The following is a 26,938-nucleotide window of genomic DNA, read 5'->3' as shown; positions in this document are numbered from 1 at the left end:
AATCCTTGTTCTACTTTCCCCCTTACTGATCCACTCTTCTAAAGCTATCCAAAAACCCACTTAAAGACTATATTGTTCAAACCCTCCATCTTTCCTCTTTTATTTATGACTTCTTCGGCACTCAAAGCAGGGAAAAGGTTCAATTGAACACCTGCTGACTTCATGGCTGGCATTGAGCTAAAAGATTTACTTGCTTCCTGTGTGTTCTCACAACAGCCCTGGGAGGGAGGTACCATTACCTACTGCCTTAGAGATAAGGAAATGGACATTCAGAGATTCCAGTGGCCAGCTCCTTGACCCCGAAGCGCAGCTGGTGCAGCTGGGGCCCCGAGTGGGTCTCACACTCTTACCTATCAAGACAGTGTTTATGTCTTGAGTCTGTGAGTGCTGAGAGTGCCTAAATGTTTTGATTTCAGCCATAATCTTAAAAAGCAAAACAGCATTAGCACCTTCTAACCAGGTATTGCTTCAGAATTCATTGCATTGACTCCCAAGTGGTAATCCCTTAAGTGTTATAAGCTAATAAACAAGAACAGACTTCATAATTGTATTCAGTTCTAGCAAAGTCCACGGGACATCACAGTACTCTGTAGGCACAGTGGCTCTGCAGCAGTTTTGCTTAGGTGAAGGCCTCAGAGACTGGGATCACTTCCCAACAATCAAGCATCCCTACCCACATCCTATCATTGCGACAGCCCCAGTGCTACCCATGTCATAAGCAGTGACTTAGACTCCCCAAAACAGTCATCAGTTCAGAGTACATATTATAGTTCTATAGAAGCTGTGGGCATAGTTTTATGTTTGTACACATTTTAGGAATACTATAATAAACATACCCCTGAAGTTATGTTAAAAAATGTTAATGGACTTACGCATTTCTTAGTTTGAGAAACACTCATAAGGATATTCTGCTTCCTTAAGTGTATCACAGTGTCACTCTTCTAGAGAGTGTAGTCAAATAATGTTAGAGTGGAAGAGCTAAAAGCTCCCGGATCCTAACCCCCTGCAGACGAAGACCACAACTAGCTGCAGCCAGATGAAGAGGGATCTGGGTCTCACCTTTTCACTGTAGCTTCATTTGGGAGTAACTGACAAAAAAGTAGTAGTACCAGATCCCAAAACATGTAAATAGATAATAAAGCTGTACAAAGTTTCTAACTTGTACCTACAGGAGGAATTTTTAAAACTGTAGCATTTCTTTACACCTTGCCTTTCACTCAGAAGTGAGAAAGGGAGAATTTTTCCGCAAAAATATATTATATAAGGGTATGGACAAATTAAGACGACACTCCCACATTTCTGTTCAACATGGCTTTCAAGGATTAAAACATCCAATACAGTCCGACATCTGCTTCTTAACATAGTCAACGTGGTTCAGCAAAGCTTGTTCAACAGTTTGCTCCCTCCAATTGCTCATACACGCTGTGCTAGAATTAAGTAGCTCCTTAACATTTGAGAGAAGCAAGACTTTAATGAAGAATGCTACAAGTTATGGACAATAATTAGTTCTCATATTTTAAAAAAAGATTACAGAAAACACTTTACTAATTTTTTTGTGTGCCAAAAAGACAGTCTTTTAGGATGTCCGAGAGAAACAGCAAGCACAACACAGTACAAAAGGAGAAGGGAATGTTGAGTTTTAGAGCAAGACACTAAACACAAGCACAGTTAGGGAATCAGGCGGAAGCAACCATTTCACAAAGAATGGAATTAAGCATTTATATTCAATCAGGATTTTTTAAGCCTTAAAAGTCCAGCATAAGGAAGGGATTTGGGCAGAGGGGATGGAGGAGAGGGCTAAGCTTATCTACAATCACCGTTTTACAAAAAAAAAACACACTGGTTCAACCACAGGAGAGGTGGAGGTTAAACCTGCCTACGTAGCCCAGCAAATACCAAGAGCAAATGCCAAGGCTGTCGGGTCTAGATGTTGATGTTACAACTGGCTTGAGAGTTTTTACAAGAGACTCTGATTCCACCACCAAGACTGGCCTCTCATCAGCCTGGGTTCATGACAGATGAAGTTCCTCTGCATTGCGTCAGAAGGCCAGAGCTTTACCTGGAACAAGTTCACTCCAGATAATGCTCCCATTGCTGGTTTGAACAGGTCAGAGTCATAATAAGTGGCTTCTAACAGACTCCACCATTTCCTAGGAGAAGGTTCTACTGATTACCAAGGATTTAAATTCAAGCAAACCACTAAAGAAGGGAAATACTAATGATATTCTGGCACTGTACAAGCTATGTGCCTGTCATCCCTGCCAAGGACATGGGGTGGACTTGGCTTTGTTTCTCAGCTCCATGATCTCCAACAGCGATGAAGTAGAACAGGGACCTCCTCCACGTCGGAGGAGGATGCCCAAAATTCTCATCCCAGCCCAGCTTCTGAAAGAAACAACAGACTATCAGGGGCTATTATTAGGAACCATGCTCCTGTGAATTAATGTGGAAATGAAAGCCTGTTTCAGTTCATGCCAAGTCTTTTCATGGTCCGCCAGCGATCCTTAATCATCACAGCTGTTCGGTTAACAAATGGGTAATTTTTGGAAATGGCAGCCCAGTTTCCTTCCCCATATTTCTGCACTCCAGCCTTGACCCACTCGCTTTCTTCTACAGTCCACTTCTGCAAAAGAAGACCAAAATATTGATCACAGCCCGTCTCTCCACTTACTCACATTTTCAAACAATGAAGAGCTAAACTCAAGAATCCTAGGACAATAATCTGAACCCAAAAGGAGAGTTTATATTTTTAAAACACAATAGAGATAAGTTAACCCTGTGGATTTAGACATTTCATAATTTCATTGTCCTGCCATTTCATCCTAATCACTTCTGCATCAAAACTTCAAATGTTTGTTGTTCATTATCAGGAAAATGTGTCAGGTTTCTGTCCTAGATTTTTCTTCCAGAAAATAATTATTACTGTAACTTAGTTTGGATCATCTAAAAATTCCAAAAGATCTTTTTACAGATGCATGGGTAGCCTATGCTAGGAGATGTGCTTATTTTACCTCTGTTCTACCACATTACTAGAAAAGGTCAGAAAATAACTTAAAATTACCTGTTTTTTTGTTACACTGGTTGCACTCTCTTCATCTGGTGCTGCTGGAAAACATTAAAAAATAGACTCATTTCAGAGTTCACCTTTCTCTGCACAAACCCGAAGAAAAAGACATCAAATGTTCCTAAAGGGAAAACCTGACTGAACTTTCCCAACATTGAGAGGAGGAGGATATCACTAAAGGGTAATTTGTTTTTGTCCTTTGTTTGTAAGGTATCAATTATTTCAGCCAATGAAAATCTGTACAAAGCAAGTATTTTACATACAGACATTCAATAAATATTGGTTAGTGATGGATTTCAGGCTCTTCAGTAAAACCTACATGATTTTCTGAAATTACTGAGGGACTGTGATATTTAAAACCCTAATATATACACATCTACAGGTGATCCTTAACAAATGCAGGTTTTAGGGGAACCAACTCCCATAGTCAAAAATCCACACTGACTCCCCAAAAACTTAATAGCCTACTGTTCACCAGAAACATCACCAATAACATGGTCAATTAACATAGTTTGCATGTTAAATGTATGAAACACTATATTCTCACAATAAAGTGAGCTAGAGAAAAGGATAAAGGAAATCATTAAAAAAAAATTGTAAGAATACGGTATTATACTGTATTTTTAAAAATGTGTATAAGTGGACCTGTGCACTTCAAACCTGTGTTAAGGGTTGACTGTGTTATATACTTTTGTGTATGTGTGTGTGCACGCACGCTCACATACGGGTATAATTTCTGCTTTGTAGCCCCTTGCTAACCACTGCTTTGAAATGACACAATTTTCCTGTTTTATGCCAGAATTTCCAAGTCCCTGATCATTTTATTTAAGTAAAATGTGATTCAGTTCCTTAAACAAAAGAACAGGAGAGTTACTGCTCCCCACTCAGAGACACCATAGGAGAGCGGCTCAAGCTCCACCCTCTCACCATATGGAAACATATGAGGCCTCAAGAAAATGCATCAAGATAATTTTTTTAAAGGCCAAAGGGCTACAGGAGGGTCTGCTGGTATAAAAGACATGCCACAGGAAGCGGAGAGCCATGAAAAAGCTGTAAGAAAAGGCAAAGTTGCATAAACATAACTTGCTGAGTGTCTGCTTCAGCAGATGCTACTGTCCTAGCAGTGCTTCCTAAACAATGAAGGTGGCTCAGGAAAAGGGATACTTACAGGGGCAGGTTATTTAATTTTAAATTATGAAGTATTTCATACTATAGTAGAAGCAGATTTTAAAGTTGACAAATCTGGACTGCACTGGACGTGGATGTTTTTAGAACTTTTATATCCTGTTGTTTTAAAAGATTTTATGCCACTTTTACTGATTTTCTGTTACTTCCCCCCCTTTCCTGTGTGATCTTGATCTTGCCAACTACATCTGTGCCAATGAAGGTACTTTTTAAGGACAAAACCTTTGGGACTGGCAGAAGTTTACTGTTGCTGTGTTACCAAAGTCTTTAGAATCTCCAAGATTATGTTTTAGCACTTAGATATTTCCATTAGAATGCAAAGTATGTGGTGGGAGAGATTCTACTGCAAATGCTATGAACTTTAGTATTAATCATGGAAAAGTAATGTTTCTTATTTCAGAAAAAAAATTATATATTGAAGCTGGTAAGAGATATTTTTTACTTAAATAAGAAATGCAGGGAATGACCACATCTACCTTTTTTAATTTAAAGACTTTATGAAGAACATCAGCTACAATTAAATTATAGGATTTACTAAAACAAAACCAGGAATTCTCTTTAAATATAAAGTGCTGTTTTGACAGTCTCCATTGTTTAATGGGAAAGGACATAAAACTGACTCCTCATGAATCACAATAAGGAACTTACTGGACTTTTTCTAGTTTGGAGACAAGCAGTTTCTAGAACATTAATGTGATAGTAACACACATCTATAATTCAGCTAGTGTCAAGGACCAAGGAGAATGTCCTAGCTTACCCTGAACTTGAAACAGTTCATCCTCTTCCACCCATGTCTCTTTTTCTTCAACCCCATTAGAGCTGTTCCACTTGCCTTTGGGTACTCTGAGGGGAGATCAACAAGAGGACAAGATGTAAAACAGATCATTGGGATCATCCCATCTTCTGTCCTGGGCTCTCTCTCGGCCTGTACTCGTCCCTCTTCTGCTGTGACCACAGCTGAGATTCACTGACACACAACTCCCAAACAAATCCTGACCTGGCAAGGCATCTCCATGTCATCAGCCACAGGCTACAGGGTCATCCCTCAAACTGAGCAGTGAATACAGCACAATCCCCCTCAAAATCTGCTCATTTTCCCGTTTTCGTTTGGTTGGTTTTGACTCTGATTTTGAAGGTCTCAGCATTCTTCTTAGAACAAGCAACTGCTCCTGGTCCTTCAAAGACATGCCCAGTCCTGTCTCTGGACTGTGCTCTTTTCCCTCTCCATTCCTCTTGTCCAGGCACATGGTACCTTTCAGCAGTATTACACTAGTCTCTGTCCCTAGCCTCATCCCCTTCCAAAACTACCTGAACGTCAGTCTAAAATTACCTCATCCCTTTTCTGTTCCATGATCACTTCTGTCTCAACAATGAAGGCTGTATGTGTCAGTCAAGATCATCCACTCTGGCTCCAGCCGGTTTCTGGCTACCAAAGCCTTCTCTCTCCAGCCCTGCCCCCACAACCCCATGAGCACAAACAGCAGAGCCTCGCTTTCTGCTCGTCTTTTCTGTCTATTAGCTCTGTACTCTCTTCTCTATGGTTCCCTCTGCTTAGGATTCCCTTCCCTGCCGAGTAAAATTCTACCCATTTTTTAAGGTCATCATTCCAATGAAGCCTGCCCTAAATCCAGGCCCCCAACAAACACAAAAAGCCCCCACTCCTCTGCCCTTGTGGTTGTACTTCCACTTTATTGAGCAGCTATGGGCTGTATCTTCATCTGTCTACCCCAAACACCTAGCACAGTAACACATACCCTAATAGCAGCTGGGAAAACATGCTAATTTAATAATGGGATTATCAAAGAGCTGCAAATAAATTATACCACTGACAGAGTAGTAAGCAAGTAAGAATCGTTCCTTTGCACATGAAATGTTAAGTACTTGAGTATAACCCCAAAAGTTCCAAAACTAAAAAATAATCCCTAACCCAAATTATTGAATAAATGAAAGCTGTAGTCAGTCTTCTCTAATCAACTGTAACTGTGTTTACCTGATTAATAGTACAACTGTCCTGGAAACAGAACACAGCACAAATCTGACCTCAGAACCATAACATCTATTACAAAGCAACATGGGAATTATCTGAATTAAATTTTGAAGAGTATAGATCAAATGACCTGGAAGGTTTGATCAAGAGTAGAGACAAACCTCAGTCTCCATTCCATGAACAGAAATTTATTTTTAAGGCTGGCTAGGTATTTTGCAAATGAGTATTGAAAGCAGTTCATTTAAGAAGTATAGACTTGAAAAAAAATTGAGTTCCATGAATGAGACAAATGGTGAACCATCTACTTTCCATTATGTTTAAATTGGCTCATATCCCCCCAAATTTTATTTCTGAGAATAATTTGCTTGAGACAAGTGACAAAATAACATTAAGTTTTTCCTTTTTAGGATATTAACTGTGTTAATTATTATTTATAAAAAGGTCAGGATTCAGTTTTCTACCTGCTTATCCCCATGCTGCGATAAAACTGATTTTAACCTCTGGTTCCAGCATTTCCACCTGCATATCTGCTCATTCCTCCTGCAGACAATCTGCACAGATCACTTTGGTAAACTCCTGCTCTTCCTTTGAACTCAGTCTTTACTTTGTGTAAAACGTTTGGTACTGCCTAACTTCTGTTGTAGAAGAGACTCAGATCTGGGTCTTCCTCTCACTGTGGCTCCACGGTCCTGGGCAAGTTAGGTCACTTCCTGGTCCTTATGCTCCTATTGGTAAAGTTAGAACTTGATGAGCAGTGAATGGGCTAGAGGAGTCTGATCTCAAGGGGTCGGCAAACTACAGCCTGTGGCTGGTTTTTGTACAACCCTTGAGCTAAGAATGGTTTTCACCTTTTCAAAGGGTTGTTTAAAAAAAAAAAAAATTAACAACAGAGATACAAGTGGTCCAGAAAGCCTAAAATGTTAATCCTTTGCTGGCCTTTTATAGAGGTGTTGGGTATGACCCTTTAAACTGCAAGAACAAAGAATTATCATTTGGTTAATAAATATCTAATCAGCACTTGTCCTTGTCAACTGCCACAGGACATATAAAAATCTAGTAGTTGTGACCATGTCCTCCAGGGGATTTACCTTAATCCTGCCTTCAATTCCAGCAGCGATCCTAACTACTCATCCTGTAGAAGTCTCCAGCCACCCATTTTGTCTCCTTTGCCTCAGTGCCTGTTCAAAAGCCATCAATGGTAGTTCATCAGGCTCTCAGACTAGCTGTATTAGAATGATCTGGGGGCCCAGTTAGAAAAGCAGATTACAGATCCATCCCCTGCCCCTTCTAATTCAGTATTAAAGAGCCTGGGATTATGTATTTTATTAAACGTTCCACAGACTAGTGATAAGAATCCCAGCTTCAGAACCTCCACCTGATAGAATACAATAGGAACTTATTAAGACCTGGCCCATCTCCCTTCATCCTCTCTGTGCGCTATATTCTTATGCCATACAGAGTACATGACATTTCTTGGAACATACTAGGCTTTCTCATGACTTTATACAAGGGGTTTCTGCTGCTTAGAACCCCCACCCCACCATATGCCTGATCACCTCCTACTCTTCAAGGTCAGCTCAACATTTGCTCCTCTGCAAGGCTTGCTGTACCCACAACTTTGCTGAGCAGGCTGAACTCTTCTTCCTGGAGCTCCCCGGTAGCTCACACAATTCCCTTAAAGCCAGGCTGTTCCTGGCCAGATAATATCTTCAGATTTGTAGGTCTTAATGGCTCTGTTCCAATTACTCAACTCATTGTAACATCAAAAGTAGCCACAGACAATACATATGTGATGTTTGTGGCTGAGTTCCAATAAAACTTTATTTATAAAAACAGGTACCAGGTAGATTTAGCCCAGGGGCTATAGTTTGCCAACCTCTGCTTTAGAGTACCCATCATACTTCATGCCCTTGACATATGAGAGAGGTGGACAGGTCTAAAACTTCACGAATCCTCCCTTTTATAAAAGCACTGTAAGCATGTACTCTCTCTAGTTTACTCTTCTGTTCATGGGAATATATCTATACTTTATAGGACTGCTGCAAGGAATAAAGAAGATCATTTATCACATGAGAATAAAATGTGTTGGGCTCCATTTGCTTGCCTGGTCAACGACTCACTCACTTCCAGATGCAGGTGGTGGTACATATAGCGCAGATTTGTGCCTGAGCATTAATCATTTAGATGCCACAGCCTCTCTGGGCACCTAGTAGGTGCATGTCAGAGCACAGGTCCCCACACAACTACAACAGAGCAGTGGTAGAGATGGCAATGGCCTTGGGAGACCAGCAAGATGATCACTTACAGCAGGGTGACCAGGGGAGATTTATGGAGGAGGCAGAATTTTAAGAGGCAGCTTCGTGTATGTGATGTATAAGCCATGGACTTTTGAGTCAAGATCTGAGTTCAGGCCCCTCATTGGGCTCCATATTGGGTATGGAGCCTATCTTTAAAAAAAATCCCAAAGCCCAACTTTGCCACTTTTCAGGTTTGTGACTTCAGGCAAGTTAATAACTTTTCTAAACCTTCTAAAATGGGGTGAATATATCACTCACAGAATGAGGGTTCTAGAGATTCAGTAAAATAATGTGTGAAAAGTGCCAGGCTCATGGAAAGTACTCTAGTCAATATCAGTCTCTTCTCTTTGAAGGTTGGATGGGATTGTCACAAGCAATGATGGAGAAATGACAGTCCAACTGTGGGGAATGAGAGGAAGCAAGAAGAGTAGAGTAGCAAAAACAGAGTGTGTTCCAGAGAGAACAAGCAAACCAGTTTGCTTGGAGGAAGGATCCACAAAAGGACACAAAAGGTAGCAAAACTTGAAAGCCAGGCTCGGGGGTCATGATGGGGAGCAAAATAAAAGCATTCTAACCATTGCCCCATAGAACCTAGCAGAATGTGAGAGATTAGTAGATGTTTACTCAATTTGCCAAGTCTTAATTGCTCTTAGAAGGTACAAAACTATAAATATTCATAAATCTTTTTTAAGGCTCAAAGTCTAAAGTAGCCCAATTCAAACAAATTTCTTTTAACAAAGACTGGTATTTAGTTGTCAAGGCACTGAGAAGTTTGCTAAAAATGAAAGCAGCGATGAGTGGGAGGCTCTGAAACCCTTCCATCCTCACGCACATCTAGAGCAATGCCTGGAAGCCCATGGGTGGGGCTTCAGAACTGCCAGAGATGGCTATGTTGTCGCTCCCCACTCCCAAGTCACATTCTAGCAGTTTGAGCAAGCCTTGGTGGTGAATAACTTAGCTGAAAGTTATTTCATTCATGGAAGCAATACCAGGCCCAACCAGGACCACCAACCATCCCCAAAACTGCTACAAAGAAGGTCTTCATACTTGGGATTCTTCTCCCCAGGAAGGGGTTGGTTGAGAACGGTGGGCTTGGATGGTGATGCTGGGACGACCTCTTGGGAGGAGTCCAGACCTGTGCTTGGTTCAGTACTCTGGCTGTCCTCCTCCAAAACCAATCTGCTTATTGTCATGCGCTTATTCTTGGGCTGCAGTTCGGAACCACCCTCACTCTCAGTAGGGGCTGGACTTTCATTTTCATCTTTTCTTGGTCTCTTGTTTTTGAGGGCTGGTGATGGCAGGGACACCTGATTAGGAAGTACCAGATCTTTCTGGTCCAGTTTTGAGAAGGCTGCTTCAGAATCTTGTGCACTGGACAGAGTCTTGAAAGCTGCTTTCAAGGTCATAATTCCAATGGTGGTTGGAGTAGTCCGTAACTGCCTATATATAAAGCAAATATACAAGGATCAGTCTCACCATTATTGATGCTCATCCAGACAGCCGCAACTTTTCCAAAGTGCGAAGCCTCAAATAAGACGGAGGACTCTTCGAGTGGAGGACTCTTCATTTAAAAAAAATAAAAGAGGGGCACCTGGGTGGCTCAGTCAGTTGAGTGTTTTACTTCACCTTGGGTCATGATCTCAGGATACTGGGATCGAGCCCCGCATTGGACTACTGCTCAATGGGAAGTCTGCATGTCCCTCTCCCTCTGCCCTTCCCCCTGCTTGTGCGCGCTCTCGCTCTCTCTCAAATACATAAATAAAAACTTTTTAAAAATTAAAAAAAAAGGTAAGAAATTGCTCATAACAACTTTATAAAGCTCCCATTTATAAGCATAAGTAGAGGCTTTAAATACATAAGTTGAACTCCGGAGTTTAAACTCCAAGTAAGAGAACCTTAAAGGACTACAGCCAATGACACTTCTCCTCCAAGAGATCTTTTTAGCTGGTGCACTAACCCCTTTTGTCCGCATGAACTAAAGTACTGCTTTCCACTATGTAAGAACTCTCTGTATGGCGCCAGTTACAAGTCTGCCTGGACAACCAACTGACAATCTAGCAATCTCACCTTGTGGTCCTGTCCAACCCTCCTGTGGGAGAAGGAAAAGACTGGTTTCCATTCTTCCCCCTTTCTCCTACGGTACACTTCTAAATGGGACTTTTGAGAATTCTCTGAGTTAGTGTGCCATGCAGTCTTAGAACAATGACAAACTGCCTTTTCATTATAAAAGTAAGTTCATCTATCATTTGGAATAACCAGTATACTTTAAATAAAAACTGTTAGGAGAGGGCAAACTGGCAGCCTACAAGCCCAACCCAGCTGGCAGATACGTCTTATTGCCTCATCTATGCAAGTTTTGTTTTTTTAAGTTGGATTAATTGCCAACTCAGAAATCTGCCAATTCAGAAACTGGGAAAGCTAAAAAAACAAAAACAAAAACAAAAAACCCTAGATGTCTCACACAAAAATCTGAACTACAGTTTGGGCATCCTTGGACATTCCCACATAGCAACTATCACATGAAGCTTAAAAGCATGCCCTCTTTGGCTCACACTCCATGTTCTGAACTGCATTATCTTACACCCATTCCTACGCATTTCCTCCTGGGCCCCCTGCTTTAAAAACTTGTTTTGGGAATCTGATTCACAAGTCTGAACACTGCCTTCAGAGATCAGGTATCCACAAGGAAGTAGTTTGTAGATGTGGGCAAGGCAAGGATAGGAGAACAGAGAAGGAAAGACCCTTTAAGGAATAGCCAGGCGGGAACTTTTGTTAGGGATATGACATCCAGTCTTCAATATTCTCATTTTCCCGTGGCGTGCTCTGTAACTCCCACAGTGCCTTGTACAAGTAACCTAGTCCCAAGAGGAACTAACTGATTGTGCAGGAGACTGCTGCCAACAGACTACCCTTGTGTTTCACTCAAGATCACAAAAAGCCATCCCTCTCACCTTGCAGGTTCTCTGAGTGGCTTTTGCACAGGCTCTGGTGCTGGCTGTTTATCTTCCTTCACTGTACTGGAGGCAGCGGTCTCAGATTTCAAAGCCTTCTTGGCCATCTGGGAAAAGAAGGATGTCATCAGGAAGAGGAAGCCACAGAATTGCATTAATTCTCGTCTTTCACCACGAACATACATTCTCAACATGCAGACACGTTCACTTTTAAATCCAATCTAGGCATAAACTAGAGGAGGACACACAAAGGGCGAGAACTCACAAGAACGATTTCAAATGTCCTGCTTTTTTCTTCCTCAAAAAATGGCTCAGAGTTTTCTGTACTAAAGAAGAATTCAATCTGAGTGGTGCTAACCATCTTGACACTGTAAGAATTCTTTAACCTTTTGGACAACAAATACGTATTTTCCTTTGTACTTCCTTTTTTGTTCTTCCAATCTCATCCCTAATCTAATTTCTCAATGCCAAATATACCTTTGGGGTCATGCACAAAAGTCAGACTTTTTTTCAAACTTAAGATAACTGCTATTTACATTAGTGTCATTTAGTGTGTGTCTAAAATTTTTTGTAACTCTATATCCACAAATATGTTTTGCCTAGTAACTCTGAAAATCCCAATACTACATAAAGCCCTGAGTGGGCCAACCTTGCTCTGACTCTAACTGCTCATCTGTCTGCCTTTGACTAAAATTTTATGTTTCTCATCAGTCCAGTATCATTGTTTCAGATATGTATGCCTATAACAAGTGATGTTTTTAAAACTGAGAGGTCTCTCCCCTCACAGAAACAGTGGCAGGTTATTTTCCAGTTATCTGGAACACAAAAGAGAGGACGGTCAGCCAGGCTCAAGTATCCTGATACTTGCACCCTGAATATCACAAACTATCTGCTCTGTAGATGGTCTGACAACTGCCAAATAACTAACTGCTCCTATCAGTGACACTATCCCAATATGGGCCGGGCAGATCTACTGTCATGTAGTAAGATACTTTCTTTTTTCTGTCTTTTTTTCTGTGTCTGTCTGTCTTTCTCTTTCTAAGATCTTATTTTTAAGTAATCTCTATACCCAGTGTTGGGGCTCAAACGCACAACCCCAAGATCCAGAGTTGTACACTCTATCGATTCAGCCAGCCAGCCAGCCACCCTGAGCTAAGATATTCTTAACTCTAAATGTTGGTGATTAAAAAAAAAAGAAGAATGCAACAACAAACCTTCTCACTCAGTTTCCCAATATCACAGCCTACCCTCTAGGACAGCCTGGGTTCTAATTCTTCCACATGCTGTCCTGAGCCTCACTGCTACCGTTCTTTCTGCTTATCACTTTGATGCAATTAAAGAATGTCTTCATTTGGTTTCTTTTGCCTTATCATCCTTCTGGTCACACCTTTTTTTCTCCAGTTATTCCCTCTTCCTGTTAACAACCCCATCATACCATGTCTACCAAACTACTCTTCCTCCCAAACTCAACTCAAATTTCATCTCCTTTGCAAACCACCAATAATTTTAAGTGTGTCCCCACTTTAGCCACACAAATTAATCACATGTAGGAGGTATAAATGGGAGGTGAGAGAAACCAGGTATGTTCCATTTTGCCTCTGTCAGGATCTCTGCTTCTGGTATTTTAGGCATTTAATTAAGAAAGACAATGCATATAATTCAGTCTTTTACACACATTTACTCTTTTCACTTATAAAAAGAGCTGTCCTTTTCTAATTGCCTGTACATCCTCAAGGCCACATCATGGTTATGGGAAAAGGCGGCCAAGGCCCACCGTGAGGAGGTAGGGCTCTGCATCATCCAGGTGACTCTCCAGGAAGCGCAGCATCTTCTGCTGGAAGGTCTCATAGGAAAAGTTCTGGATAACAGGGTGGGCCAAATTCTTCTCACGGATAATGTTCAGGAGATCATTTCTCAGCTTCTACACAAAGGACCGATATTTGTGACATAAGAAAGAACTCCAGTAAAAATTCAGTGATGCTGAGTTGAGACAACACTATTAGAACTTTCACAATGCTGTCAATGGCAATCACTAGAACATATATAGGAAGGGTAGCCTATCACAATGAACAGGTCAATAAATTATGGATCAGCCACCGAAGTTACTATGTAGCTATAAAAAAAAAAAGATGAAGAACGTGGAATCTGAAGTACCTTTATACATTCATATAAAGATTTTTAAACTTAAGGAAAAAAAGGATGAAGCAACTCCTTAAGTGGTAATACAGAACAATCTTCAAGGTATGTTAAGTGAAAAAAGCAATTTACAAAATGTTCAAATTAAGGTGTAGAATATGCTCACAGGTGCATATAGAAAGACCAGGAAGAATGGATATATATATATATATATATATATATATATATACACATACACACACATGCACATTTGTTGGCTTGCACATGCGTAGAATATCTCTGAAAGGATAAAAGAATAAACTGGTTGCCTATGAAGAGAGGAATGAGGTGGCTGACTTAAGAGATGAACTCAACTCTTTTGTTGTACCTTTTGAATTTTATTATATACAGGTGTTACCTTTTCAAGAACTCAAATTTAGATTTATAAAGAAAAAAGAAAGCAGGGCACCAACAGAGCTTTTGACACCAGAAAATAGAGGACTTAAGTCCTCACCAAGGCAGAGTCTCAAGTCTGCAGGATCAGCATTTACGTAAATAAAGTTAGAAGTGTTACAGAACTTGATAGCTTCATACCTGGTGCTGATCACTTAAATAAAGTTCTGTCCCAAACATGACAGAAATGGGCAAGAAAATAATTTAGGTAAATATATATAATGAAAAATAAATTTTTGAAAAGCCAATCTCACAGTAAGCTATCCTGGATATAAAAGACAAGATGCTAAAGATGCCAAATATTTAGATAACATTCCTAACAAAGAACCCTTTCCCTGTTTCCCCACAAAAAACAATGAGATGGATTTAAGTCATGGGAGCAAAAATATATCAAATTTACCTGAGTTGTGGGGTCCTTGGACATATGTTTTTTCAAAATTTTTGAAGCCTTTTCAAATTCTTTGTTTTTGATACAAATAATGACAGCCTACAAAAGGGGAAAAAAACCTTTTTTTTTAACTGTTTTAATAATGACAGGTGTAATCAATATCAGATACTAAAATAAACTAATAAGTAAAAATGAGTCTTAAATATCCAAGAACTTCTTCACATTCTGTCAAATTCCTGTACTTAAAAACTAACAGTCACTGCTCAGGCATTATGAACAACTGTAAGCACTCTTCTTTCACTGTGTAGGGTAATAGATTTTCAACATTATACTGGATTTTCAAAAAAAATAGCTGATAAAGCAAAATCTGATCCTCTGGATTACAGACCATTTACCCAATTTGAATAGGGCGTCCTAAGGAAAGGCAAAATGGGCAGGAGCCATTCCAGGTCCCCAGAACAATTGGATCTGTTCTTTTTGGATGCAAAAGCTTTGATATAATGATGGGGACAGAGAGGGGAGGATATTGGGGGGGGGCGGGGGGCGTCGCCATTTGCTGACCACAGAGTTCTGCTAGTTCCATTCAGGAAAGGCCTGAGGCCATTTCTGTAGGACACCAACACAGCCTCTCACTATCCTAAACCCCAGCTGGCAACTCCAGTTCAAGCGTGCAGGGAATTACTGAAATGAACAAACCCAGCACATCCACAGGTAGCACACAAGGAGGGCAAAATTCCAGGTAGGATGCAAAAGTCTCATGAGCCACAGAGATAAAGCGTCCTTTAGTAAAAACCCCAAGAAAATATACGTAGAAGAAAAATGATAGTGATCGAAAATTTTAAGTGATATTTTAAAAATGTGTCATTTTTTCAAAAAATTAGAAAAGCCAGGGAAAACTTGGGAGCACCTGGAGTTACCTAGCAGGATAAATCCTGTCTCAAAGAGAGGTAAAAGAAACACCACACACACACAACAGGGAAGGAAAACTGGTCCATAGATATTTTCAGTCTTCATTTCAGGGAGGAACCAAAAGAGATACGGACCAAAAGATGGAGGACTAGCAAAAGGAATTAATCTCTGGTGATTCTGTCCTCAGCATGCAAAGGAAACTGGTGTCAAATGCTCTTGAATAGCAGGCATGACCATAAATTCTTGCTGCCCAGGGTAGGTCCAGAGTAGGTCTTTATATTTTATACTCAGATGACCACATTCACTTGTACATCATTTTCAGCAGAATAACTGTACTAAAACTATACTTACTTTCTTGAAGAATTCAAAGGTTTTACTTGGGGGGTAGTATCCTGAGTTTTAATACATGTACGGACTCCTGTAATCACAATGAGGATGCAAAAATATGCCTTTGTGCTACCCTTCTGTAGTCACCCCTTCCCCATCCCCAACCCTTGGCAACCATTGATCTTTTCAGTTTTATCTCATCAAGAATGTCATATGAATGGAATCCTATATATGTAATGCTTATTTTTTAGAGGATATAACCCTGAGACACTTCTTTCCTTCTGTGTAAGTGCTACTAAGATCCATCTATGTGATGCATTATCTGTAGTTCTTTCTTTCTTTCTTTTTTTTTAAAGATTTTATTTATTTGTCAGAGAGAGAGAGGGAGAGAGAGCGAGCACAGGCAGACAGAATGGCAGGCAGAGGCAGAGGGAGAAGCAGGCTCTCCGATGAGCAAGGAGCCCGATGTGGGACTCGATCCCAGGACGCTGGGATCATGACCTGAGCCGAAGGCAGCTGCTTAAACCAACTGAGCCACCCAGGCGTCCCCTGTAGTTCTTTCTTTCTTATGGCTGACCAGTATTCCATTATTTGAATGTATAGTAATGCCTCCCACTCCTCTTCCCTATACATAACCTATGATAACATTTATCAATTAGGCACAGTAGGAGATTAACAATAAACTAGAACAAATGTAACAATATACTGTAATAAAAGTTATATGAATGTGGTCTGTCTCTCAAAATATCTTACTGTACTGTACTCACCCTTCTTGTGATGTGAGATGGTGGGATGCCTATGTGATGAGGTGACGTGAGGTGAATAACATAGATATTAAGACTTAGCCCTAGGCTACTACTGACCTTCTGCCTTCTGACCATATGTCAGAAGAATTGTCTGATTTCCAACCACAGTTGACTGTGGGTAACTGAAACCATGGAGTGAAACTATGGATGTGGTGGGAGGGCTACTGTGCTTTTTTTTTTTTTTTTAAATTTTATTTATTTGACAGAGAGAGAGATCATAGGTAGGCAGAGAGGCAGGCAGAGAGAGAGAGGAGGAAGCAGGCTCCCCGCTGAGCAGAGAGCCCGATGTAGGGCTCGATCTCAGGACCCTGAGATCATGACCTGAGCCGAAGGCAGAGGCTTAACCCACTGAGCCACCCAGGTGCCCCTACTGTGCTACTTTTATCCATTGACCACTGAAGGGTTATTTGGGTTGTCTGCAATTTTTGATGAGTAGGAATAGATGTTAAATCGTTCATGTATAGGTTCTGAGGTGAACTTAATATTTCTCTAAGGTAAATACCCACAAGTGGAATTGCTGGGTCATATGGAAGGGCAGAGGGAAAGGGAGAAGGCTTCCCAGTGAGAAGGGAGTCCAATGCAGGACTCAATCCCAGGACCTCGGGATCATGACCTGAGCTGAAGGCCAAATCATGTTGAACATCTTGTCGTGTTTATATGCCACTTGTATATTCTCTTTGGTGAAGCTTTTGCCCATTTTTAAAAATAGTTTTGAGAGTTCTTTATATATTTTGGACACAAGTCCTTTGTCAGATACGTGATTTGCATATATTTTCTCCTACTTTATAGCTTGTCTTTATTCACTTAACAGTGTCTTTCTGAACAAAAGTTTTAAATTTTGATTAAGTCCAATTTACCATTATTTCCTCTTATCAAAATTTCCTCTTAACAGATCATGCTTTTATTGTCATAACTAAGAACTTTTTGCCTAAGTCCAGGACATAGTTTTTCTTTCATCTTATTTAATAATCTTTACAGTTTTACATTTCATATTTAGATTATGATCCATTCTGAATTACTTTTTGTGAGGTCAAGATTCAGTTTTTGCATATGGACACCCAACTACTTCAATACCATTTGTTGAAGACTACCCCTTTTTTTTTTTTAAGATCTTATTTATTTATTTGACAGAAAGAGAGATCACAAGTAGGCAGAGAGTCAGGCAGAGAGAGAAGGTAGGAAGCAGGCTCCCTGCAGAGCAGAGAGCCGGACATGGGGCTCGATCCCAGGACCCTGGGACCATGACCTGAGCTGAAGGCAGAGGCTTTAACCCACTGAGCCACCCAGGCGCCCCGAAGACTACCCTTTTTCTATTAAATACCTTTCCCATTGCATTGCTTTCACATTTTTGTCAAAAACCAATGTCATATTTGTGTAGGCCTATTTCTGGACTTTGTCTTCTATTCCATTAATCTTTATTTATGGTTAGGAGTATCTTTAGGATGATTCTTAAAATTGGATTAGTGAATCCTTCAACTTTGTCCTTTTACAGAATTGTTTGGGTTATCTTAGTTCCTTTGCTTTACCATTTGTATTTTAGAATCAGTCTGTGTCCATAGAAAATCCTGTTGAGATTGTGATTGGAATTATATTAAAACTACAGATGAGCCAGAGAGAACTGACCTCTTAACTTTATTATCTTCCAGTCCATGAACATGGTGTGCCTTTTCATTTATTAGGTCTTGATTTCTTTTCTTTTTTGTTTTTTTAAAGATTTTATTTATTTATTTGACAGAGATCACAAGCAGGCAGAGGCAGGCAGAGAAAGGGGGTGGGGGGAAGCAGGCTCCCTGCTGAGCAGAGAGCCCGATGCAGGGCTCAATCCCAGGACCCTGGGATCATGACCTGAGCCAAAGGCAGAGGCTTTAACCAACTGAGCCACCCAGGTGCCCCAAGTTCTTGATTTCTTTCATCAGCATTTTGTTTTTCCACATACAGAAACTGTACATGTTTTGCTAGTTTTATACCTAAGTAATTCTTTTTCTTCTCTTTTGGAGCTACTGTAAGTGGCACTGTTTTGGTAATTTCATTTCAAGCCATTCACTGCTAATATACACTGGTAATATGAATAACTTCATGTGTTGATTTTTGTATCCTTCAATTTTGCTCAACTTATATAGATTTTTTTAGTATATTCCATGGGATTATCCATATGGACCATCATATCATCTGCAAATAAGGACATTTCTTCCCTTCCTCTCTAGTCTCTTGCCTTTTCTTTTTCTTGACTTACTGCACTGGCCAGGTCTTCCCATATGACATGAAATGGAAGTGGTAAGAATGGGCATCCTTGCCTTTGTATCTTAAGGACAAAGCATTCTATCCTCCATTGTCAAGTGTGATGTTAGCTGTAGGTTTTCTGTAGATATCTTTTATCAGGTTGAGAATGTTCTCTTCTATTCATAGTTTCCTGAGTATTTTTATCATGAACTAATGTTGAATTTTGTTAAATGCCTTTTCTGCATCAACTGATATATTTCGTTCTTTTTTTAGATTAATAGAGTGAAGGACATTGACTGATATTCAAATTTCAGACTAGCCTTGTATTCCTGGGGTTTAGTTTCCCTACTAAACTGCAACAGCATCCAGGGTTAAACAGCAGGATAGACAGTAAAAAGACAAAACAAAACAAAACAGTGGAATTTGCTCTATGTTCTGGGGGGTCACAGCTCTACTGCTAAAGAGAATGGGTTCTCTTCCTTTAGTTCTAGTGCCACCCCGCTGTCACTGTTGTCACTGGGCCACTGCTGCTACCAGGGCAGTACTGTCTGGGTGCCAGAGCAAGAGAGAAGGGAGAAAAGAAACCATGGGATTTCTTTCACCCTCCTTGACTTTTAGGAGATCCCTTTGCTCCTCCCCAGGCCAGAGGAAGCCTTTCTTGGAGTTCTTTCTGTTCCCACGTAGCATGCATTTCTAGGTTTCTCAGGAGACTTCAAATCCAGGCTGGATGGTACCAGAGAAGGAAAAAATGGTATACTAATCATCACCAGTTTGGTGGATCTTCAAATTCTGGTTTTCTTCCCCATCTGTTTACTACCATTTACATTTATGAATCCTCAGACAGCTGCTCCACACATTCTGTCTAGGATTTATACTTGAATTAAGAAGGACAGAAGAGAGTATGCTTACTCTGGCTTTTTCAGAATTAGAACCAGGTTCTACTATATTTAATTTGTGAAATAAGAAAGAAAATGTGAATGCTTTCAAATTCCAAATTAGAAGTCTGTCTCCAACGTTTGTACTATAAGCTTATCTTTTAAAACTAATTTCCTGGAAAGTTGTTGTTGTTTTGTTTTGTTTTATTTTTAGGGGTGAACTATTGTTTTTTTTCACTTGAGAGTTTTCAGAAAGAAGTATAATTTCTTCTCTTATGTAGGTGTTAAAGTTCTTAGGGTATAAGCAATTGCAATGGTCTCTGGCTAACTTAAACAAAAAGGAAAATCCAAGCATAGATTTTCAGTAGAGGTGGGACAGGTCTGTTGAGGGGAAATAGCAGAAAGCACATAGAAAGAGAAAATCAAAATTCACAAAAGGGAAAAAAAAGGTAAAGAAGCAAACTCAGAAAACAAACAAACAACAACAAAACAACAACAAAAACAGGCTGTTATGGGAAGCAGGAATGCTCAAAAAGCTCTGACAAAGCCTTTTATTTCAAGAGTTAAGGTATTGAGAGACTGTTTTATGCACCCAGCCCTGCTAAAATGGGGTAAGACCCCAAAAGAAAAGATGCTGTTACCAAAGATGCAGGGGAAAATGTTCCACAGCAAAAAGCAACAAATAAATGCTTTTCCGATAATGTGCCATACATGTTACACTCTGCTGTTCTCCACGGGAACCTAACTAAGGAATCTCAGTTATGAAGAGAAAACCAATTTAGCCTCAATATCATTAACAACTTACAGAATCAGTTCTCAAAAGTTTTAGTCTCAGGATTCCTTTCTACTTTTAAATGTTAATGAGGACCCAGAAGAGCTTTTGCTTATGTGCGTTATATTACCATATTAGGAATATAAAACTAAGAAAAACTTAAATATTTATTAATTCATTTAAAAGTAACAAACGCATTGCAGGTTACTGTAAAAAACAACTTTATGAAGAATTACTATGCTTTCTACCACAAACAATGAGAAGGCTGGCCTTGTTTTACATTTTTGGAAATCTCCATAATACCTAGCTTCATAGAAGAAAGCTGGATGCTCATATCTGCTTCTCCATTCATACTGATATGTTGTTGTGGTTAAAGTATATAAAAGAAAAAAGTCCAGCTTCACACAGATATAAAGTTGGAAAAGGGAAGGAGTATTTTAATAGACCTTTCAGAAAATTGTGGATATTATTCTTTGACTCTATACCAAATTTGGGCAAGTGAACTTTTCATCATCTGTTATATTAAAATCTTTTAATCTATCTTGCATTTTAAATGGATCTTTTACCTATGAATGATTTTGTAATATAATGCACTGGCCATTTGGAAAATATTTTTTTACTAAGTTATACAGATCTTTCAAATGTTGACACATTCATTAAAAGTATTTTTTAAAATCACAGCTGTTAATTAACCACCATCAATCTTATGAGAAAAGCCTAAGGATTGGGAGGCTGTCAGGTACATCAATACAAGTTTTCCAAAATTTGAATTTTTACTTGAAAGCTTGAGTTTTATCACTGGCAACAAATACTATCAACTGTTTTCTCTGAAATGACAAGTTCCCATTGCTCTTCTGCAAGAAAATGACTGCCATATGCCAGTAGCCAAAATTTGTCAGTTCTTTCAAGTAAGAAAGGTGTTCCATTAAAAAAGCACCTAGCATACACAGCAAGTGACTCAAGCAATTTCACGAGTGACTTCCTGAGGACAACCATCATGTTATGTGGCAGAAATGCTTTAGGCAAACTTCCTGCTTTGTCACAAAATACTGAAAAGGTGTTTGCTCAAGGGCCTAGATTTAATAAAATCAATTTACTGCTTTATCAAAGACATTCTTAATGGAAACTGGCTTTTATTTTTTTTTCAACTACAACTATGTGACAATGAAGACTACAATAACTAGTAAGAAAAGTTACCACTTCCTGGGTCATGTTAAAGCACCAGGAATTTTACCCATCAGTGCTTTTGCACCATTAGTGCAAAGTCAGTGCACTGAAAGTCAACTCATTTGGCACTGTTACGAAAATAGTTTTGATTCCTGAAGGGGTTCTGAAGACCTACAGAAATCCCTACACCCAAGGCTCCTGGGTAGCTCAGTTGGTTAAGCAACTGCCTTTGGCTCAGGTCATGATCCTGGAGTCCCAGGACTGAGTCCCACATCAGGCTCCGTGCACAGAGAGTCTGCTTCTCCCTCTAACACTCTCCCCTCTCATGCTCTTACTCCCTCTCTCTCAAATACACAAATAAAATCTTAAAAAGAAAGAAAGAAAGAAATCCCTACACCACATAATGAAAAGTTCTAACTTATTTGACATACTTTAACGAAAACCTAATAGAATTTTAAATGAACTGTCGAGACACTTTACAAAGCTTAAAATGCATCAAAAGCCTCAACAGCCTGGGCATCCCATGGTATTTTCCTGAAGATGACCATACACAGATCCTATGACTCTAAATAAAAAATTAAAAAAACAAAATAAATTGAGACAAGTGATATGGTATCATTTAATAACTAAGAGTTCAAGGTAATTGTAGTGGCCAGCCTCTAAGATGGCCCCCAATGGTCCCCGCCCTCTGCATAGTCCCATTCCACACACTAATCCACAGTTGGTCCGGTCTGTGTGACCAACAGCATATGGCAGAAGTAATGACACTTCTGAAATTAGGTTATAAAAGACTGCAGCTTTTATCTTGGGCTCTTGTTCTCCTGGATCTCATATTCTAGAAGAAATAAGCTATCATGTTGTAAGGAGCCCTATGGAGAGGCAAGAAGATGAAGACTCCAAACAGCAGCCAGCGAGGAAAGTGAGTCCTGCTAACAACCATGTAAGTGAGCCACGGAACAGATCCTCCGGGCCCAGCTCAGTCTTGAGATGATTGCCACCCCAGCAGACAGCTTGACTGCAATCTCATCAGAGACCTCAAGCCAGGAACACTCAGCTGAACCCAACTCTTGGAAAGTGAGAGACAATATTTACTGCTTTAAGCTGCTAGATTTGGGGGTAATTTGGTACGTAGCAATAACAGTAATATGGCAAGTGTAACAAGAAATCTGGTACACGATGGAAAATGGAAAAGCAGAAGGGAGTCAACATAAGGGTACAGTGACTATTTTGAAAGAATTTAGACTTTGCTAACAGATTTTTCATAAGGAAGCCTCCCAAACGAGACCTATAAACTTAAATAAGAAATAATAATAAATCAACAAATATACAGATGAAAGCCCACAAGACTCTTCCAGAAGAGGGTACAGAGACAAATCTACAGCTCTTCTGTTCTGAAGGATCTGCACTTCTGAATCCACTACCTACTTAACAGAAATTACATGAATTACTTTGAAATGGGTACCATTTCTTCCCTGCCCAGTTTTTTTCAAGATTTTATTTTTATGTAATCTCGACACCCAGTGTGGGGCTCGAACTCACAACCCCGAGATCAAGAGCTGCATGCTCCACCAACTGAGCCAGTAAAGTGCCTCATGATACCATTTCTCCCCATTCAAAAGATCCTCAGCTCTTCTGAAAGTAGACATGGATTTCTCTTCCTTTGCTATTATGTCTTTTCTGGCATTTTCCCTCCAACACAAACCTGACCTACCCATACTAAAAATCTATTCTTGGACTTACTCCTCTTTGGAATTTGGATTATCTGAGCATTCTTTCCAAGACTGAAAGTATCCTGCCCAAGGTCCTTAACTGAATAAATATCTGCACCTCACACACACTAGTCGTCTTTTTTTTTAGCAGGGTACCTAAGTACCCAGCACACTGCTAAGGGACAGAAAGTCTTCATGGCCAAGCAGTTTTATCTTCCCACCCCCATGTCAGATTCCATCTTTTTAGGGGGTGCTCTTTTCTTACCAATTTCCTTTCTACTACCAGAGCAATGCTGAGCTGTTGTTCTTCAGTCCTCACCTCTACATCTGCTTCCACACCCCCAGACTTGGTTACTGAGGAAGAAAAAGCTTTTTCTGACTGGTTCCCATTGCCAGTCATGTTTTAAATAAAAATAAGTTCTACTACTTGAAGCCACCTGAGCCAGTAACACATAGTCCCAAATTCCAAGACACTCCAGTAGCTTCTTCCTTGTCAAGAACACTGGCTGTGTCACCCTTCTACAATTACTATTTTTTCTAACTGGCTGATTATCCTAGAATCTTTAATTCTGTTTGTTGAAAAGGAATGTTCCTCTTCAGAGTCAGTCCCACATTTCCCATGGCCCCAGCTATCCTCTTTGGTTTATAAACAAAGATGACCAAAACCTAGGCCAGTTGCTCCTAGCCCTTTAACAATGCTCCTGAATGGTGTAATAACCTCCAAGATGTCAGTCTTCAATGCCAACCCAATTCTTGTGGATTGTGGCCTCCTGCCAAGGCCCCAAGGAACACAACCAAAATCACAAAAGCAGCATACCTGCCATTAAACAGTTTCCAAGCCTGGCCGAAGAGATGTAACATCTGTGTGTGTCTATGTTTGAGTGTGCTCACTGGCTTTCTCCATCCCCACACAGAAAAGATAAGCATTGTATCCTCAAAGACATCTTCTTTGTCAAAAGGAAAAAGGAAATAAAAATAGAGCCTTACAGCCTCCTTGACCAGTTTTCTACTGGATTCGACCACTGCCTCTGTCAGTGTAAATTCCGTTTTAATCATCTCCAGCACATTGATAGCTGATTCCAGTGGTGTGAGCTCAGCCTCCATATCAAAGGAACAGTCTAGGACAAAGAGCACAGTTTTCACTTTAAGCTATTTTATAAGCAGAAACATGTCCAAAAATACATGTTTATCAGAAAAGACACAGGTAAATATAGAAAGATTTGCATTTAATTTGCTAACATACTGGCTACAAGTTTACAAACATGTTAAGTGTTCAAATTCAAACCAATAAATTTGAAGTGACTATTTTTTAATAATTTCAAAAGCAGGTAGAAATTTATTTTTTAACACATGAATTTGCATCTCAAATTTCAGGATAGACACATCCTCCTCAGATACAAGGGACCAGAAACTGAAGACAGTTTTGCTAAACAGCTCTTAAGTTCAATTAAAAGAAAAAAAGTGCTTATACTCTGAAAACCATTCTATGGGGGAAAATCTGGCCTTAACATAACTCACTAGATCGCAGCAAGGTTGGGGCAAGCAAGAAACAGGTGGAAGGAAACAAAAAACAGAAAAGCAGCCAAGAGAATCCTAACTGGAGAAAACTAGACCCAGAGAACAGACTCATCCTAGAAGGGAAAAGACCACTGTGATCGAAACATAGTAGTAGTGCACCTTAACCTCGAATCCTTCAGTTCCAGACATAAGTTGGAAAACAACAACGTAACCATAAATAAACCCAGAGAAGAACACAAAAATTGCCATACCTAAATTTTCCCCTTCTTCGATGCGCGACAGACACTGCATAACCCGCAGCAGCCGGGACACGGTATGCTCCTTCCCCAAGGGCCTGACAAGCAAAGCTGGGAAAGAAGACATCGTTGGCTCGGCGATCCCCCCAGCGCCGACCCTCAAGCCCCACAGATCCCCTTCCCCAACCAGCCTTCTTCCCCAGGTCCGGCCCTCACCCTGCATGATGTCCCGGATCTGCCTGAAGTCCCCGTACCGACTACCCCGAAAGGCCCGCAGCGCCTCGTGGAAGTAGAACTTGAGCACCCAGCGGTTGACCGCCTCCTCCAGCCGTGCCTCCCCCGCGCCCCGCTCCGTGGCGCCCCCCAGCCCCGGCTCCTGGCGCCCCCGCCGAGCCCGCCCGCTGCTGCGGGACGCCCGCCGGCCTGCCGCCCGCCCGCCGCTGTCGCTGCTCCCGCCTCCTCCCGCCATCGCGTCCGATCGCCGCGCGCCCTCCCCGCCTTCCCGGCCGGGCCGCTTCTTCGACTGTGACGCCTCCGGGTCACGTACGACGCCCGGGCCGGAAGCAGGGCTTGCCGTCCCGGCTCCCGCGGCCATGACACGGACGGTGTTCTTAGCCGCCCGCGGGCTTCTGGGAGGGAAAAGACCGTGCATTCCCTAACCCCGCCTCGGACCCCGTAGTTCCCGGTGTGCGGCCGCAATGCTTGCTGGGACTTGAAGTCCAAGCCCTCCAGGCGGGTGAACCAAGCGGGTTTGCGGTCAAGTGTCAACTTCGCTCCGAAATTATGGAACACTTTGAGATTTGGGGATTACGTATAAAATATTGAAAAAAAAATACGTGCACCTTATTAAACACAAAATTGTAAAATGTAACACACAGTTTATAGCAGAAAGTTTATTAAGCAGATTTACATTTTTAAACAAATTATTTTATTTATTTTTTAACAAGTAATTTAAAGCAAAGGCCAGTGTAAACCCAATCGAGGTCAAGAAATACATTACGACCGGCACTCCAAAAACATCTAGACATATAAGACATATAAATTTTTAATTACAGAAGTAACACGTTAGAAAAAAAAATAAGCAAAAGGATTAACATTTAAGTCACCCACAATCCCACAGGAAAGAATACATTGATATGCAGTTTTATAGCCTTCTAGTGTCTTTTGTACGTAGTGCGTGTGTGTGTGTGTGTGTGTGTGTGTGTGTATTTTCTACTAAAAACGGTGTTATACTGTATATATTTTATATAATCATTTTTCATTTAATGTATAACGAACGTCTTTGCATGCCATTAAATATTTTTTCACAGTATCTTTAACAGCTATATTCCATTCTCATGTATAGGTGAACCAAAGTTTTTTCACTTAAGCCCCTAATATAAGATGTTCAGGTTATTTCAAAATTTTCTAATTTTAGACAATCTCAATATTAGAAACATACTTTTAACAGTACAGTTGCACAAATTTATAATTATTTCCTTAACATGGAATTAGTGAGTCAAAAGATACACAGTAGAATGCACATCAAAATATTTCACTTGTTACTCTTTGTCAGTTCCCTTTTGCTTTTGAACAAGCTGCAGACGCCTTAACATGATGTTTACAGCTTGAAGAGGTTGCCTATTTGCCAACATCATTTTGTGCTCACATGTGTGTATGCACAATTTCTGTCATTTCCTTTTCACTTGCTACTCAATTGCCATGGAGCCTTATCTTGTCTATTCTAGCCTAACTCCTTCTTGTCCTTCAAGCCTCATTTAAGAGAATTTCAACCATTCTTGACTTTCTGGGATGGGTTAAACATCTCAATGCTCCCTCCTTATCATCTCATAGTTCATCCTTCCTGAAATACATTATCTAGAGTTAGCTGCTTTGGGAAGCAGATACCCTGTCTGCATGTCCACCCTACATCCTGGAACCTAGCTCAGGGCCTGACATATTTCTTGAGGTTGGATTTGA

The 26,938-nt window shown here is 40.4% G+C and overlaps 2 protein-coding genes across 5 annotated transcripts in view; one reads left to right on the top strand and one right to left on the bottom strand.

Moving 5' to 3' along the window:
• NIP7 (nucleolar pre-rRNA processing protein NIP7) overlaps window positions 1–26,938 on the top strand; it is a 60,250-nt gene that overhangs the window by 9,572 nt on the left and 23,740 nt on the right. The gene's annotated exons all lie outside the window — the stretch shown is intronic.
• On the bottom strand, window positions 1,452–25,600 carry TERF2 (telomeric repeat binding factor 2). Of its 4 annotated transcripts, none has more exons than XM_047711536.1 (10): window positions 25,196–25,600; window positions 24,995–25,090; window positions 24,213–24,343; window positions 14,453–14,539; window positions 13,259–13,405; window positions 11,485–11,591; window positions 9,581–9,973; window positions 5,007–5,092; window positions 3,062–3,105; window positions 1,452–2,623 (listed from the first exon to the last, which is right to left on the bottom strand). In XM_047711536.1, exons 1-10 carry the CDS (start codon window positions 25,572–25,574, stop codon window positions 2,465–2,467), a joined length of 1,629 nt encoding a protein of 542 aa, XP_047567492.1. In that variant the 5' UTR covers window positions 25,575–25,600; the 3' UTR covers window positions 1,452–2,464. The 4 variants fall into 4 exon arrangements, with proteins under 4 accessions (XP_047567492.1, XP_047567493.1, XP_047567494.1 ...); XM_047711537.1 differs by having other exon boundaries at window positions 3,062–3,102; XM_047711538.1 differs by lacking the exon at window positions 14,453–14,539.

The sequence above is a fragment of the Lutra lutra genome, chromosome 17, assembly GCF_902655055.1.
Source record: "Lutra lutra chromosome 17, mLutLut1.2, whole genome shotgun sequence".
Taxonomy (NCBI): domain Eukaryota; kingdom Metazoa; phylum Chordata; class Mammalia; order Carnivora; family Mustelidae; genus Lutra; species Lutra lutra.
Note: the sequence above shows the minus strand (reverse complement) of the source record. Positions and strands in the feature narration are given on the sequence as shown.

Bases quoted from the DNA above. Each gene is read 5' to 3' on its own strand.
- TERF2 (XM_047711536.1), bottom strand. From the start codon at position 25,574: ATGGCCGCGGGAGCCGGGACGGCAAGCCCTGCTTCCGGCCCGGGCGTC. The intron at 24,344-24,994 runs GTATGGCAATTT...TCTTTGTCCTAG, and splicing joins CGAAGAAGGGGAAAATTTAG to ACTGTTCCTTTGATATGGAG. The intron at 9,974-11,484 runs GTGAGAGGGATG...CTTTATATATAG, and splicing joins CCACTCAGAGAACCTGCAAG to GCAGTTACGGACTACTCCAA.